General features: G+C 46.0%; 2 protein-coding genes and 1 long non-coding RNA gene across 10 annotated transcripts in view; 1 reads left to right on the top strand and 2 right to left on the bottom strand.

Annotated features, from left to right (window-relative positions):
* Positions 1 to 5: 5 nt before the first annotated feature.
* Positions 6 to 2,002, bottom strand: mea1 (male-enhanced antigen 1). Of its 3 annotated transcripts, none has more exons than XM_022221088.2 (4): positions 1,895 to 2,002; positions 1,041 to 1,300; positions 861 to 969; positions 6 to 777 (listed from the first exon to the last, which is right to left on the bottom strand). In XM_022221088.2, the coding sequence occupies exons 2-4, from the start codon at positions 1,284 to 1,286 to the stop codon at positions 596 to 598; spliced, it is 537 nt and encodes a 178-aa protein (XP_022076780.2). In that variant the 5' UTR covers positions 1,287 to 1,300; positions 1,895 to 2,002; the 3' UTR covers positions 6 to 595. The 3 variants fall into 3 exon arrangements, with proteins under 3 accessions (XP_022076780.2, XP_051816323.1, XP_051816324.1); XM_051960363.1 differs by having other exon boundaries at positions 1,041 to 1,297; positions 1,895 to 1,990; XM_051960364.1 differs by lacking the exon at positions 1,895 to 2,002 and adding an exon at positions 1,677 to 1,876.
* Positions 2,003 to 3,019: 1,017 nt separating this feature from the next.
* Positions 3,020 to 12,587, top strand: part of lrrc73 (leucine rich repeat containing 73) — a 46,238-nt gene continuing 36,670 nt past the window's right edge. For 4 of the 6 annotated variants that reach the window (XR_007947346.1, XR_007947345.1, XM_051960359.1 and 1 more), the window contains exons 1-5: positions 3,020 to 3,289; positions 3,680 to 3,961; positions 4,033 to 4,193; positions 4,716 to 4,838; positions 6,047 to 6,415. Coding sequence is in view for 3 of the 6 variants with exons in the window: in XM_051960359.1 (XP_051816319.1) it covers positions 3,690 to 3,961; positions 4,033 to 4,193; positions 4,716 to 4,838; positions 6,047 to 6,387 (897 nt within the window). In the remaining 3 variants the exon portion in view is untranslated. Of the gene's footprint in view, positions 3,290 to 3,679; positions 3,962 to 4,032; positions 4,194 to 4,715; positions 4,839 to 6,046; positions 6,760 to 7,436; positions 7,775 to 9,438; positions 9,707 to 12,241; positions 12,526 to 12,587 lie in introns of those variants that run through there. The other 2 variants (XM_051960358.1, XR_007947344.1) reach the window with 2 other exon arrangements.
* Positions 7,900 to 8,920, bottom strand: LOC127537620 (uncharacterized). The gene is made up of 3 exons (XR_007947347.1): positions 8,469 to 8,920; positions 8,272 to 8,383; positions 7,900 to 8,190 (listed from the first exon to the last, which is right to left on the bottom strand). It is a non-coding gene; the product is annotated as an uncharacterized LOC127537620 (long non-coding RNA).

Raw genomic sequence — 12,587 nt, 5'->3', positions numbered from 1 at the left:
ACAGGTTCAATTTTAATAACTGATGATCGATCAAGTTATGAGGAAACAGCTGATCGATTCATCAGATTATTTTATTTTTGAACAACTTGATTGATGGAGAAAATCATGTGGAGGTTAATCAATAATAAGCTGAAGTCAGTGATAATAGAAGACTTGATCAGAAAAAGGACTTTTCTATTAGTCTGATCCATTTAAGGCGGTAAATATTTAATAAACAAAATGAGCAAATCAGAAAAGTTATTGATCAGAACAAAGACCTGATCAATAACAGCTGAGTTCTGATTTAAAGCAGCAAAATTAAGTTATTTATCTATAATTCTATTTACAAAGCATGAAGCTCCACCAGTCACATGACTGTTTCAGCTGCTCTGATTGGATGTTTACACAAATTCAACCCTATAAGAGTCAGGTGACCCTCCAGGTGCTTCAGTCACTGCTCCTGAAGGGGCCGCGCTGCATTCAGGGGCCTCAGCACATCGGCGCATTCAAGGTCTGTTACGGAGATGGTGGTTAGGGTGGTGCGTTCAGGGTCACATGATGCCGTTTAGGCTGTAGTGGTGCGTTCAGGTCCATTAATGAAGAGGCGGTGGTCCATTCAGGGTCCAGGGATGTTGCTGCGGCGCGGCAGCCGCAGGGCGGTGGCATTCTGCCGGCTCTGCAGCGTGTGCTGCACCATGTCCTTCCACTGGTCGTCTGAGATCTCTCGTGCCCACGGGGGGACGCCCAGAGACGGCAGCGCCACGGATGCCATCGTCCTCTTCACCAGCTCCACGTGGTCTGAGGACAGAAGGTGAGACAGAGGACAGGTGAGACAGGTGAGATAGAGGACAGGTGAGACAGAGGACAGCTGTGCGACTCACCTGCGTCCATGGGGATGGAGGCACGGCTCCTCTGGGCTGCCGCCCCCTCAGGGTCCTCCTCCTCGTCGCTATCTGGAGGCGGAGCTTCGGGCAGGTGGAGCCCCATCACCTGTGGGAGACACACAGGTGAGACGGGCGACTTCCGGACGCCGAGGTCACTTGTCGCCGGGCGGATCTCACCTCTATGCGCTGTTGCACCTGCTGCAGCTGCTCGGCAGCGTCTCCTCGCTCCTCCTCCTCGTCCTCCGGTGCCTCGCTGGGCTCCTGGTTCAGAGGCTGGTAGTAGTAGCCCCCTCCCCCCTCCTCCTCCTCCTCCTCACCCTCCCCCCCGCTCCACACCGCACCCCCCACCGCACGCTCCTCCTCCCCCACCTCCTCCTCAGAGCTCGGAAACACTCGCTCTGGTCCCATCGCAGACACTTCCATCCACAGAGACACTGCTAAGGAGGAGCAGAGACAGACAGACAGACAGACAGCAGTTTTATTGCATGAACCTAATAGCCGCTAACATCTTAGCTGGATCTTTGCAGTAACAGTTGCAGGACTGCGTGTACTCATACTGCAGTACAAGTACTCATACTGCAGTACAAGTACTCATACTGCAGTACAAGTACTCATACTGCAGTGTGAGTACTACACACCACACAAGGAAGCTTCCCTAGCTCCGTACAGTAACACTACAGAGAGGTAAAGGTGTGTGATACTAATGCTAGTAGTACTAATACTGCAGTAGGTAAAGGTGTGAAGTACTAATATTAGTAGTACTAATATTGCAGTAACTCTACAGAGAACAGTCTGAGGTGAATCTGAGCTAACCGGAGCTCCGGTGTTCACCGGGCTGCTTAAGCCGGGCAGGCCGCAGGTTGTCGCTCCTATCCCGGTTCTTGCCTGCAGCTCCAGTCGGTCTCTGAAAGCAGCAGCTGCTAACGGCTAACGGAGCTAACTATTGCCTGTTTCCCTCCGTTTGTTTATCCGTAAAACTCCAGTTGTTGTTATTTATCACAGTAATGATCCCCACAGGTGACTTGTCTTACCTGTCCGTCCGTCTGTCTGTCTGCTCCGGATGCTGAGCCGTTAGCCGTTAGCCACTGGTTACTCGCTTCCGTGTACGTCATGACGCCGATCTGAACGTGTGACGCAAACATTTTTTCCACAATTTAAAACCCAAAAAATTAATAAATAAAATCCAATTTAGTGAATTATTTCAGATATAGTTTAATTGTAATTTATTCTGTTAATAAATGAACTTATTTAAATAATTTGATGCTAATATAAAGAAGAGAGAACATTAAACATGAAAGTTTGATTTAAAACGCTGCTTTTCGATCAGTTTACAGAAAGAAACAGATCTGAGCTCATCATCAGTGACGTCTTCAGGTGGTTTAGGTCACTCTGACCAGGTGTAAGGGACCTGTTTGGGTCACCTGGTCCTCCGGATGTTTGTCCAGCAGGTGGCGCGTTTCTACCGCTTTCTCCTCATTCAGCAGCTTTTATTGTTTCAATCAAACATCAACTGATCAATAATAATCGATCACAGCTAGTCAATCAGTAATAGGCGTCAATAATCAATAGAGAGTCTAATTTTAAAAAGCTTTTTGTCTCCATGACGACGCAGATCGGATCAGAGGGAAGTGACGTAACAGGTGTAAAGCTGGTGTGATGTGCGAGAGGCGTCACTCTGATCAGGAAAAGAAAAACTAAACGATGATAAGATATTCTTTCTGTTGTTTTATTGTTTTCTTTGGGAAATTCTACAATAAAAACTTTTAATTTGTGCTCCTAAACACATTCAAATCACGACTAAGACGTCCAAAATGAAGCTAGAATGTTTTAAATTGCCTTTAAATCTATTTATAGTATAAATGTAAAGGGAATATTTCTATATCTTATATATTTCACTCCATTTTGTCTATTTCTTATTTATTTTCAGCATTTATTCCTACAGAAAGAGCCACTCGGAGTGCTTTAGATCAGAAAGAAAAATAAAGAGAATACAAATAAAACAAGACTCGAACCTGGAAGAGTCTGGAATGAAAATAATTAACAGTTCTGACAGAAATAGATATGATGTGTCTATTGTAATGAATGTGAATTAGATTCCAGTATGTTCCTGTTTCTGGTCCCAGGATTCTGGTCGGAGTGATGCCTCTCGCCTCCTCCTTTCTCTGTCCCGTAGTAACGGTCACCTGCAGAAACACACCGGGACTCACGGAGCTCACCGACTGACACACGGACCTCCTGAGCGCCTGCAGGACACCGACGCCCCGCCGCTCGCTCCGCCGATAGAACCCCAACAATCGATACCGGATCCATCGCTCTGATGTCCGCTGCTGGTCGGAACCGGCGCGTGGCCTGCAGGACCAGCCAATGATGACATCAGCGTGTGACGGTCCCGACAGCCCCGCGTGAGCTGATCGATCATTTCTCAGGTTAACTGGTCGTTCCAATCAGCTGATCGGCTGCTAATCCATACCTTCTACTGATTGGTTATTGATCATCTGATCACTGACAGGAGCTGAAACTATTGATCCAACCTGATCTAGTATTGATCCTCTACAATCTGCTTAATACACTTATTATCAGTTATGATATTTATGATTGATTGGATGGAAGCGACTGATCGAAGTGATCGATCAGTCAGTTTCTATTGATTATCTCTGAGCTCTTATTGGAGGAAACAAACATCAGCAATTAATGTGCTTGTCCCGCAGGGGGCGGAGCTTCAAACAGGTGTGTTTGTCCCGCAGGGGGCGGAGCTTCAAACAGGTGTGCTTGTCCCGCAGGGGGCGGAGCTTCAGACAGGTATGCTTGTCCTGCAGGTGTCCCAGGATGCTGCCGGCCTCCATCCAGATCACAGGTGAGCTGCTGTCGGCAGCGGAGGTGCAGGACATCTGTGAGAGCCTGAAGGAGGACAGCGTCCGGCTGCTGTCTGTCCGTGGTTGTCAGCTGTCTGACCGTGACTTCGGACGCGTCTGTCGCAGCGTCGCAGAGTCGCATTCCATCGCACAGCTCAACCTGAACCTGGGTGTGGTCTCCAGTGTGGGCCGGACCCGACACCTGGCCGACGCCCTGAAGACCAACCGCTCCCTGCAGACACTGTTGTGAGTAGCACACCGACGTCACCCAACCGCTGCACTGTCATTGGTATGTCTGACTCTGGCCCCTCCCACAGCCTCCACGGCAGCCCCCTATTGGATGCCGGCCTGGTGACCCTGAACGCCGCCCTGTCCACCCACCCCACGCTGGTCTGCCTGGACCTGGGGGACTGCATGCTGGGAGACCAGGCCCTGGGGCTGATCTGTGGGATGCTGCCGCCAGACGGAGCAAAGTCAGGTAGGAGCACCTGAGACACCTGCAGCGCCATGGTAACACCTTGAAACACCTTAGCAACCACCCTGCTGAGAGCCACAACATCTTAGAAACATCACAGCATCTACATGTTGCTGCCTTGGTGACAACCTTAGCAACAAAAAATCAGTAACCACAGCAACTGCTGTGAGCTCTGAGGCACATCTGACAACCTCCACGTAATCACCTAGCAACGCCATGGCAACCACCTGGTGTCCCCGTAACAACCAGCATCGAATGTTAGCTCCATAGGTGTGACTCAGTTGTGATGATGTCATCATTCAGGTTTGAGCTGCAGCTCGTCTGAGACGTTATTTCAGGCTCCGCTAACCTGAATTCACCAGCAAAGGATTCTGGGAGATTTAACTCTGACACACACACACAGACACACACCATCTGTTCAGTTGGTTGTTGTCTCTGGCAGCTGAAACCACACTGTGTGTGTGTGTGTGTGTGTGTGTGTGTGTGTGTGTGTGTGTGTGTGTGTGTGTGTGTGTGTGTGTGTAGGTCTGAGGGAGCTCACTCTGAGTGCTAACCCAGGAATCAGCTCCAAAGGTTGGGCTCGTCTCTCCATCGCTGTGGCTCACAGCTCTCAGCTCCGAGTTCTGAACCTGGACTACAACCCACTGGGTATCAACAATAACACAGCAACAACACAACAACAACACAGCAACAACACAACAACAACACAGCAACAACACAACAACAACACAGCAACAACACAACAACAACACAGCAACAACAAAATTACAACACAACAGCAACACAGCAACAACACAACAACACAGCAACAATAAAACAACACAGCAACAACACAACAACAACACAGCAACAACAAAATTACAACACAACAGCAACACAGCAACAACACAACAACACAGCAACAATAAAACAACACAACACAGCAACAACACAACAACAACACAGCAACAACACAAAAACAATACAACAACACAGCAACAACAACACAACACAGCAACAACACAACAGCACAGCAACAACACAACAGCACAGCAACAACACAACAACAACACAGCAACAACACAACAACAACAACGCAACAACACAACAACACAAAAACAACACAACAGCACAGCAACAACACAACAACACAGCAACAACAACAAAATAACAACACAACAACACAACAACAAAATAACAACACAGCAACAACACAACAGCAACACAGCAACAACACAACAACACAGCAACAATAAAACAACACAACACAGCAACAACACAACAACAACACAGCAACAACACAAAAACAATACAACAACACAGCAACAACACAACACAGCAACAACACAACAGCACAGCAACAACACAACAGCACAGCAACAACACAACAACACAGCAACAACACAACAACAACAACGCAACAACACAACAACACAAAAACAACACAACAGCACAGCAACAACACAACAACAACACAGCAACAACACAAAAACAATACAACAACACAGCAACAACAACACAACACAGCAACAACACAACAACACAAAAACAACACAACAGCACAGCAACAACACAACAACACAGCAACAACAACAAAATAACCACACAACAACACAGCAACAACACAACAACAACACAACAACAACACAGCAACAACAAAATTACAACACAACAGCAACACAGCAACAACACAACAACACAGCAACAATAAAACAACACAACACAGCAACAACACAACAACACCACAAAACAACAACACAACAACACAGCAACAACAACAACAAATAACAGCACAACATACACAACAACAACAACAGCATGCTAACAGCAGACACACCTGTTGGTTCTGATGGTTCTGCTTCTTGTTCTGTCTCCAGGTGATCAGACTGCAGGAATGCTGGCGGTTGCCGTGGCGTCCAGCAGAACCCTGGAGGTTCTGGACCTGGAAGGAACCGGACTGACGAACCACTCAGCACAGGTTGACCAATCACAGAGCCCCATTCTTCTTCTGCTCTCGTCACAGTGGTGCCAGGTTCCGACCCAGTTAAGAGTCCAGATCTCAGTCTGTATTGATGTGTTTGTCCAGCAGGGGGAGACACTGCAGCACCACTCTGATCTGACATCAGACAGGAACACAACAACAAACAACAACATAAAAAAACAACATAAACAACAGCACACCAATATAAAGGAGGTTAATGAGTCTGGTGTTGCCTAGATGAACAGGGGCCTATTTCATGAAGCAGGTTTTACAAACTCTGAGTTTCTTCCACAACTCTGAGTTGATCTACTCTGAGATAGAAACTCTGAGTTTTCGGTTTCACAACGGCTGATATGAGTTGGTTTAATTAACTCGGAGTAGTTTGACCCGGAGTTAAGCGCGTGCACCGCAAGTCTGAAAAGACAGCATCAATGGAACCCCGATTCGACAAGTCACCATGGAAACGGGGAAGCGAAAGGCTGCGTTTTTGAACTGGAAGTTTTTAACGCGCTCATATGGCGAGTTTGAACACGTTTTTAGAAAGAAGTGCAACACCGCTGCAGCTGCAAAAGAGAGAGAGACGGCGTGGAGAACAGCCCGGATCAATGCGTAAGTTTAAATGTAGTCCTTTGTAATCGTAATAATATTACAGGGAATAACTGTCTGAATGGTAGAATATGAAGTTATTTCATTTAGGGGAAATCCTGCAGGGCAGCAGCTTAAGATGAAATATAAAAACATTGTTCAAACAGGTCAGACCTCGGCATTATCTCATGGAGGTACTTCATGTTGATCATGTTTTACATTGTAAAGTAGCCTAAATATTAAGTGGCTGTTTGACTGTGCAGTTGTTTTATCCACACATAGCCTAAATGTCTGCATCCATATCATGTCCTGTTAAATAATTAAGCCTATTTAAACTAACATAGACTTCTGCTCAGCCAACAGAAAGAAAGCAGATGCCTGTAAAACGGTGGAATAAAAGGACATGGATACATATATATGTATATATATATATATATATAGATAGATAGATATATACCTTGTAACTGTAAGTAGGCAACACTCCAAAGATTTCTCCAAATGGTAGTTTAAGTTTACTGAAACATGTCACTGATCTAGGATGAAGAGGATGAAACTGTGTCTGCTGCCTTTACAGAGGGGGATCCAGAAAGGCATACAGAGGATGTTACTGATAGTTCTCTTCTCATTCACATTTTGGGTGGAATATAGAGTGTGACATTTAGCCTACACTGAAGTATTGCACATTCTCATCTTTTTAACAGAGCATGGCTGGACAGCAGCAGGATGGTTCCTCAGCTTCCACTGCACAGACTGACACAGTGAGATGGATGTTCAGGAAACACCAGAGCTTCATTCTGTGGAATTCATGTGCAACTGTATCATTGAATGTCCTCTATGTATTCCCAGTTATCAGTAAAACAGATTTACAAACTGTATTTGCTGAGAAGAATCCAAAAAACAGATTAGGAGGGCAGATCTGGAAATTGAAATACTGGAGCACAAGTTAGAGGTGGTGATGGTCACAGGTGAATTATGTTAACTATTGGAACATGAACTGAACTATCTTTTATTTGTAGGAAATAAAGAAGAGCAAATGAAATGTGTCTCATGTCTTTATTTGCTGTGGTGGTGATGATGGAGACTTAAACTCTAAAGTGATTATTGCATACAGTGTCTCTGACTGCTCTGCTGTCCTGGATAGCTGCAGGTGGATGGGCTCATCATCTGGGTCTTCAGTTTGTAGGGCAGGGTGTTGCTCTCCTCTAATAGTGGTAATTATGAAGAACAACACATGCCACAGTAATATCACAGGCCCTCTCAGGGGTCACCCTGAGGAGACGTAGACTCTGGAAACGGGCTTTCAGCAGGCCTATGGTCATCTCCACCCGGGCTCTGGTCCTGCAGTGAGTCCGGTTGAAGTTCTGTTGGGGGCCTGGTTCAGGGTCAGGGTATGAGGTCATCAGCCTGGGTTGTCATGGTAACCCCTGTCACCCAGCAGAAGGCCATCAAACTCTCCTGTAATGTATAGTGGATACATCAGAGCATTAAAGGAGGGAGACAAGAGAATTCTATTGTGAAAATCTTTATGCTGCTGACCACGCTGCAGTCTGTTGCTCAGGTTAGACTCTCCATAAATCCTGGAGTCATGAACAGACCCAGACCACGTGGCCTCCACATTAGAAATGATGTATGCAGCATCACATCTGATCTGGACAGTGCAGAGAATGACAGATGTTGAACTATGATGCAGTCTTTAACATTTAGAAACAGTAGTCAGTCTACCTGTAGCCTACCTGCACATTTATGCTGTGAATGGACTTCCTGTTCATGATGTGAGGGAGCTGTGATGGGGATGTGTGTGCATCTATGCAGCCAATCACACTGGGAAATCCTAAAAGAAATTAAAATGACGAATCCCAGTCTGAGGCTGCAGCACAATGTCATTAACAGAATATGATTTAAAATGAATGTAACAGATCTCTACATCATTCACCTGTAATCCTGTGGATCCTCCTTGATGTTCTGACAGGTTTATGTCCACAATGATGAGTCAAAGCCGTTTCAGGATCAGGAAAACTTTTCTGACTGTCCTCCATACAGTTGTCTTACTCTGCATCTCTGACATTATATAAAAACTTCCATTTGCAAAGAACCGCAGCGCAACACACAATATCTGCTGGATGTGAGAGCATGACTGGTTGGTAATGTAAATGTAAGGACGGATTAGGTTGTTTATGTAGATTATGGACTTGAAACGATTACAAAACGGTACCGCTCAAACCGATAATTGTCCGGAAATGTGAGAACATTTATGCTCGGTCTGATAACAATCTACCGACGAATATTTAATTATCTGTGCAGTAATGCTGCTCCTTTATCCACTGGATCGTTAATAAAAGCTGTTCTACGCCAAAACTCGCTCGCTTACTGACTGAATGAATGAGGAAATGAAACAGCGTGTGGCTGAAAGAGGGCGGAGACGGAGAGAAACTGGAGGTTTTCTCAGATAAACCTGCTGGTGACCAGGTTAGAGTCATAGAGTCTGTTACTGCGGTAACTGACCGAGAGTTGAAGTTACCCCTCTTTGTGAAACAGGCTTGAGTTACCCCTCTGTCTCAGGGTTAAGTTACCTCGCTTTGTGAAACGGAAAACTCTGAGTTTCCCTCATTTCAGGGTTAACAAACTCAGAGTTTTCACTAAACCTGCTTCGTGAAATAGGCCCCAGGTGTGGTGTGTGACTCCGGTTCTCCTGATGTTCTGCAGGTGTTCCTGGACATGGTGGAGAACTACCCCACCAGCCTGAGGGTTCTGGTTCTGGCCGAGAACGACATCAGTCCGGAGCTGCAGCAGCAGATCTGTGACCTGCTGTCTGAGGGGGAGGAGGACGACGACAGGGAGGCCACGCCCCTCCCCACATGCCCCCCCTCCAGCAGTGCCCTGCAGCCAATCAGAGACAAGTACCAGCCCCTGAGAGACAAGTACCAGCCAATCAGAGACAAGTACCAGCCCCTCACCTGGCTCCCGCACAGCAGTAAGGGCTGAACTCTGTCTCTCCCAGACTGTCCTCACCCAGAATCTGTCCTCACCCCCAGACTGTTCCAGTTTACTCTCCAAACTGCTCCCTAGAACCCAGTAGAACCAGTTGAGACTCAGTAACTGGGAAACTTGTCTCATTCATCCCACTGGTCCAGTTAAACTGGTCTTACTGGAATGGGATGTCAAGGTTGTTTTACTGGACCTGGTTTTGTCCCAGTTGACCCAGTACAGCTCTGGTTCTGTCCTCTGTGATGTGTTTAGGTGTCCTCGGTGACAGTAGGAGGTTTGTGTTCTGTATAATCTCAGTGTGAAACTGGTTAAACTGGTATTTCTGTGGGTGCCACTGAGTACTTCTCTTCATGATAATCGGTATTTAATCAGTAATACTCCGTGTCTCCTCTCTTCTCCTACTGTGGTTTCTCTGGTCTACAAACCTGCTGCTGCTTCCAGATTCTGATTTCATCTCCAGAAAATCACTTTAATTTATCGATTTAATGTTAGAAAACAATAAATAAATAGACATCAAGTAAACATGAAAACATCTCTCCGTGAAACACATCAGATTAGAAAGTTATAATCCTTTATTTAGCATGTGCTGAGTCCCAGTCTGATCCCAGTAAGTGGTAGTAAAATGAGTCCAATACATCCAGGAAACGTAGTACTAGAGGTAAAGGTAGTACCGCAGGGTAAATATAGTGTTAGAGGGTAAATGTAGTATTTGAGAGTTAATGTAGGACTAGATGGTAGGATGCACTGCAGTAAACCTGTTTTCTGTCCTTGATGTCAGTAAATGTAGATCAGCTGTAGTTCCTGGTTGTTCCAGCAGGGGGAGCCTCTTCCTGTTTAATCCTGTAGAGACCAGAGGAGGTTAAAGCAGAGAGCATTGTGGGAGTTTAGACAAAGACTAATGTTCTACTTAATAGCCTCCAAGCAGAACTCAAACTGGGACCAGCAGAGTTCCTGGATCTCATGATGGATCAGAACCATCTGAGGAACCAACCAGGAGTCTGTTCATGAAAACAGAAACATCAAATAAATCTTCATTGTGATTAATTTATTCTATTAATTAACCTTTTATTGATTGACAGCAGAACATTTTTTGATGAAAGTATTCTAAACCTGTATCGTGGCTCTGTGGGCCTCCTGCAGGGTGGACTTATCTTCTGTGTGGCCACAGATAGAAAGATCAGATCACCAGTTATGAAGCTTTGATTGACCACATCCTGATCTTCAAGATCAGATCAGAACATCTTAAGTAGAAATTCAGTGACTCCTGGAGGACCATGGAGGACATCCAAGATGAAGCTGCTCCGTGATGAGGTCCAGGTTGGTGGGTTTGGATCTGGTATCAGTGGACAGACCACACAGCGACGTCCATCCTCCCTGATGTCAGGTCCTTCAGGTCTTGGATAGATGATCTGCTGGTTCTGATCCAGGAGGAGACGCTGGGATTTCAGTTTGTTCAGAACTGATGGAGTCTCTCAGCGGGTCGGACCTGATGGGGTCGCTTTAGGGTTCTGTCTGGTGATAACAGGTCCAAACCCTCCATCCTGAAGCTCACCGTGGTCCAGCTTCTTCATCATTTGTCTGTTTGTGTGACTGAAGCTTCATGATGGACCACAGAGGAAACACGAGCTTCTGGTTCTCACCTAATTTTAGACACATCAGCTTCTAGCTCCACTTCCTCAAAGGAACAGTTCAGCTCTCATGTTTAGCTTAGCTTAGCTTAGCACAAACACTGGAGACAAACAGAAGCAGCTAGCCTATCTTCTGAACTCCAACAGCAGCTGTTGTCTCATTTTAAAGTCCTTCAGCTCTGTGGAACCAGAACATCATGAAGGAGAGAACTCAGAGATGTTCTTCTGGTGAAAGGATTCAGAATGATGGAAACCCAGAAATGAAACATTTCTTTGACTATTTAGTGTCAAAAATGTAAAACCAGGAACCACCAAGTCTCCTCAGAAGTTTAAACTCTGAACTAATGTTGCCTCTTCAGACTTCTGAGGTTCTCAGTCATCCAGGTCCTGGTGATGGTTGAAGTTCCAGGAGAAACCAACTGGAGGTTCTGGAAAACATTTCTAGAAACATCTTTTTGAACTTCCAATTGGTTTCTCCTGAAGCTCCTACCAGCTCACCATCATCTGTAGATGTTTTTCTCCTCTCTACTCTGCTCATCATCTGTAGAGCTTCCTCCATGCTGGATGGATCTCCTACTACCTGCTCCTCTGTTTTAGTCTGCCAACCCGGTTCCAGCTGATGCTCAGACGTGTCGAATGAAGTGACTTTGATGAGGTTTCAGGATTTTTAGCTCAGATTTGGTTCGTTGTTTTGAAGAAACGTCCTACATGATGCGTTCAGGAGCATCAGGACGTCTGGACTGTTTTCAGGCTCAGAAATGTGTGATGTTGCTTCTTTTTAAAGCTCGTTTCCTTCAGATGCAGGTTTTGGGTTCTGGGGGTTCAATCAACATTTAGTTCCTTGGAGGGCGTCGACCTGTAGCTGATTTGATGATGTCACCTCTGACCCACAGACTCCGCCCACCCGACGGTCTTGCTGACATCAGGTCTTGGTGAGAGCTTATTGGCTGAGACTGAGATGTGACCCCCTCCGTAAACACCCGCTGCCTGTCACTGATTGGTTGAATGTCTGTCTTTACCTCCCACCTGACAACTCGCAGCCAATCACTGCGCAGCACGATTTGATGTGGCACCAGGTGACCTCACAGGTATTTCTGATGAATGTACCTTCGGCTCTGTTGATTGGTTCTGCTGCTCTGATGTCACAATAATAAAAGTGTTTACAGCTTTGTAAGAATGGAGGCTCCGATTGGTCCTTCACTGGTCACATGATCTGCAGCCAATGACTGCAGCTTCTGG

The sequence above is a fragment of the Acanthochromis polyacanthus genome, chromosome 15, assembly GCF_021347895.1.
Source record: "Acanthochromis polyacanthus isolate Apoly-LR-REF ecotype Palm Island chromosome 15, KAUST_Apoly_ChrSc, whole genome shotgun sequence".
NCBI lineage: Eukaryota > Metazoa > Chordata > Actinopteri > Pomacentridae > Acanthochromis > Acanthochromis polyacanthus.
The sequence above is the reverse complement of the archived record's forward strand: the minus strand, read 5'-3'. Positions and strand labels throughout refer to the sequence as shown.

Coding starts and splice junctions, on each gene's coding strand:
- mea1 (XM_022221088.2), bottom strand. CDS start 1,286: ATGGAAGTGTCTGCGATGGGACCAGAGCGAGTGTTTCCGAGCTCTGAG. Junction 970..1,040: donor AGGTGCAACAGCGCATAGAG/GTGAGATCCGCC, acceptor TGTCTCCCACAG/GTGATGGGGCTCCACCTGCC. Junction 778..860: donor CTCCATCCCCATGGACGCAG/GTGAGTCGCACA, acceptor TTCTGTCCTCAG/ACCACGTGGAGCTGGTGAAG.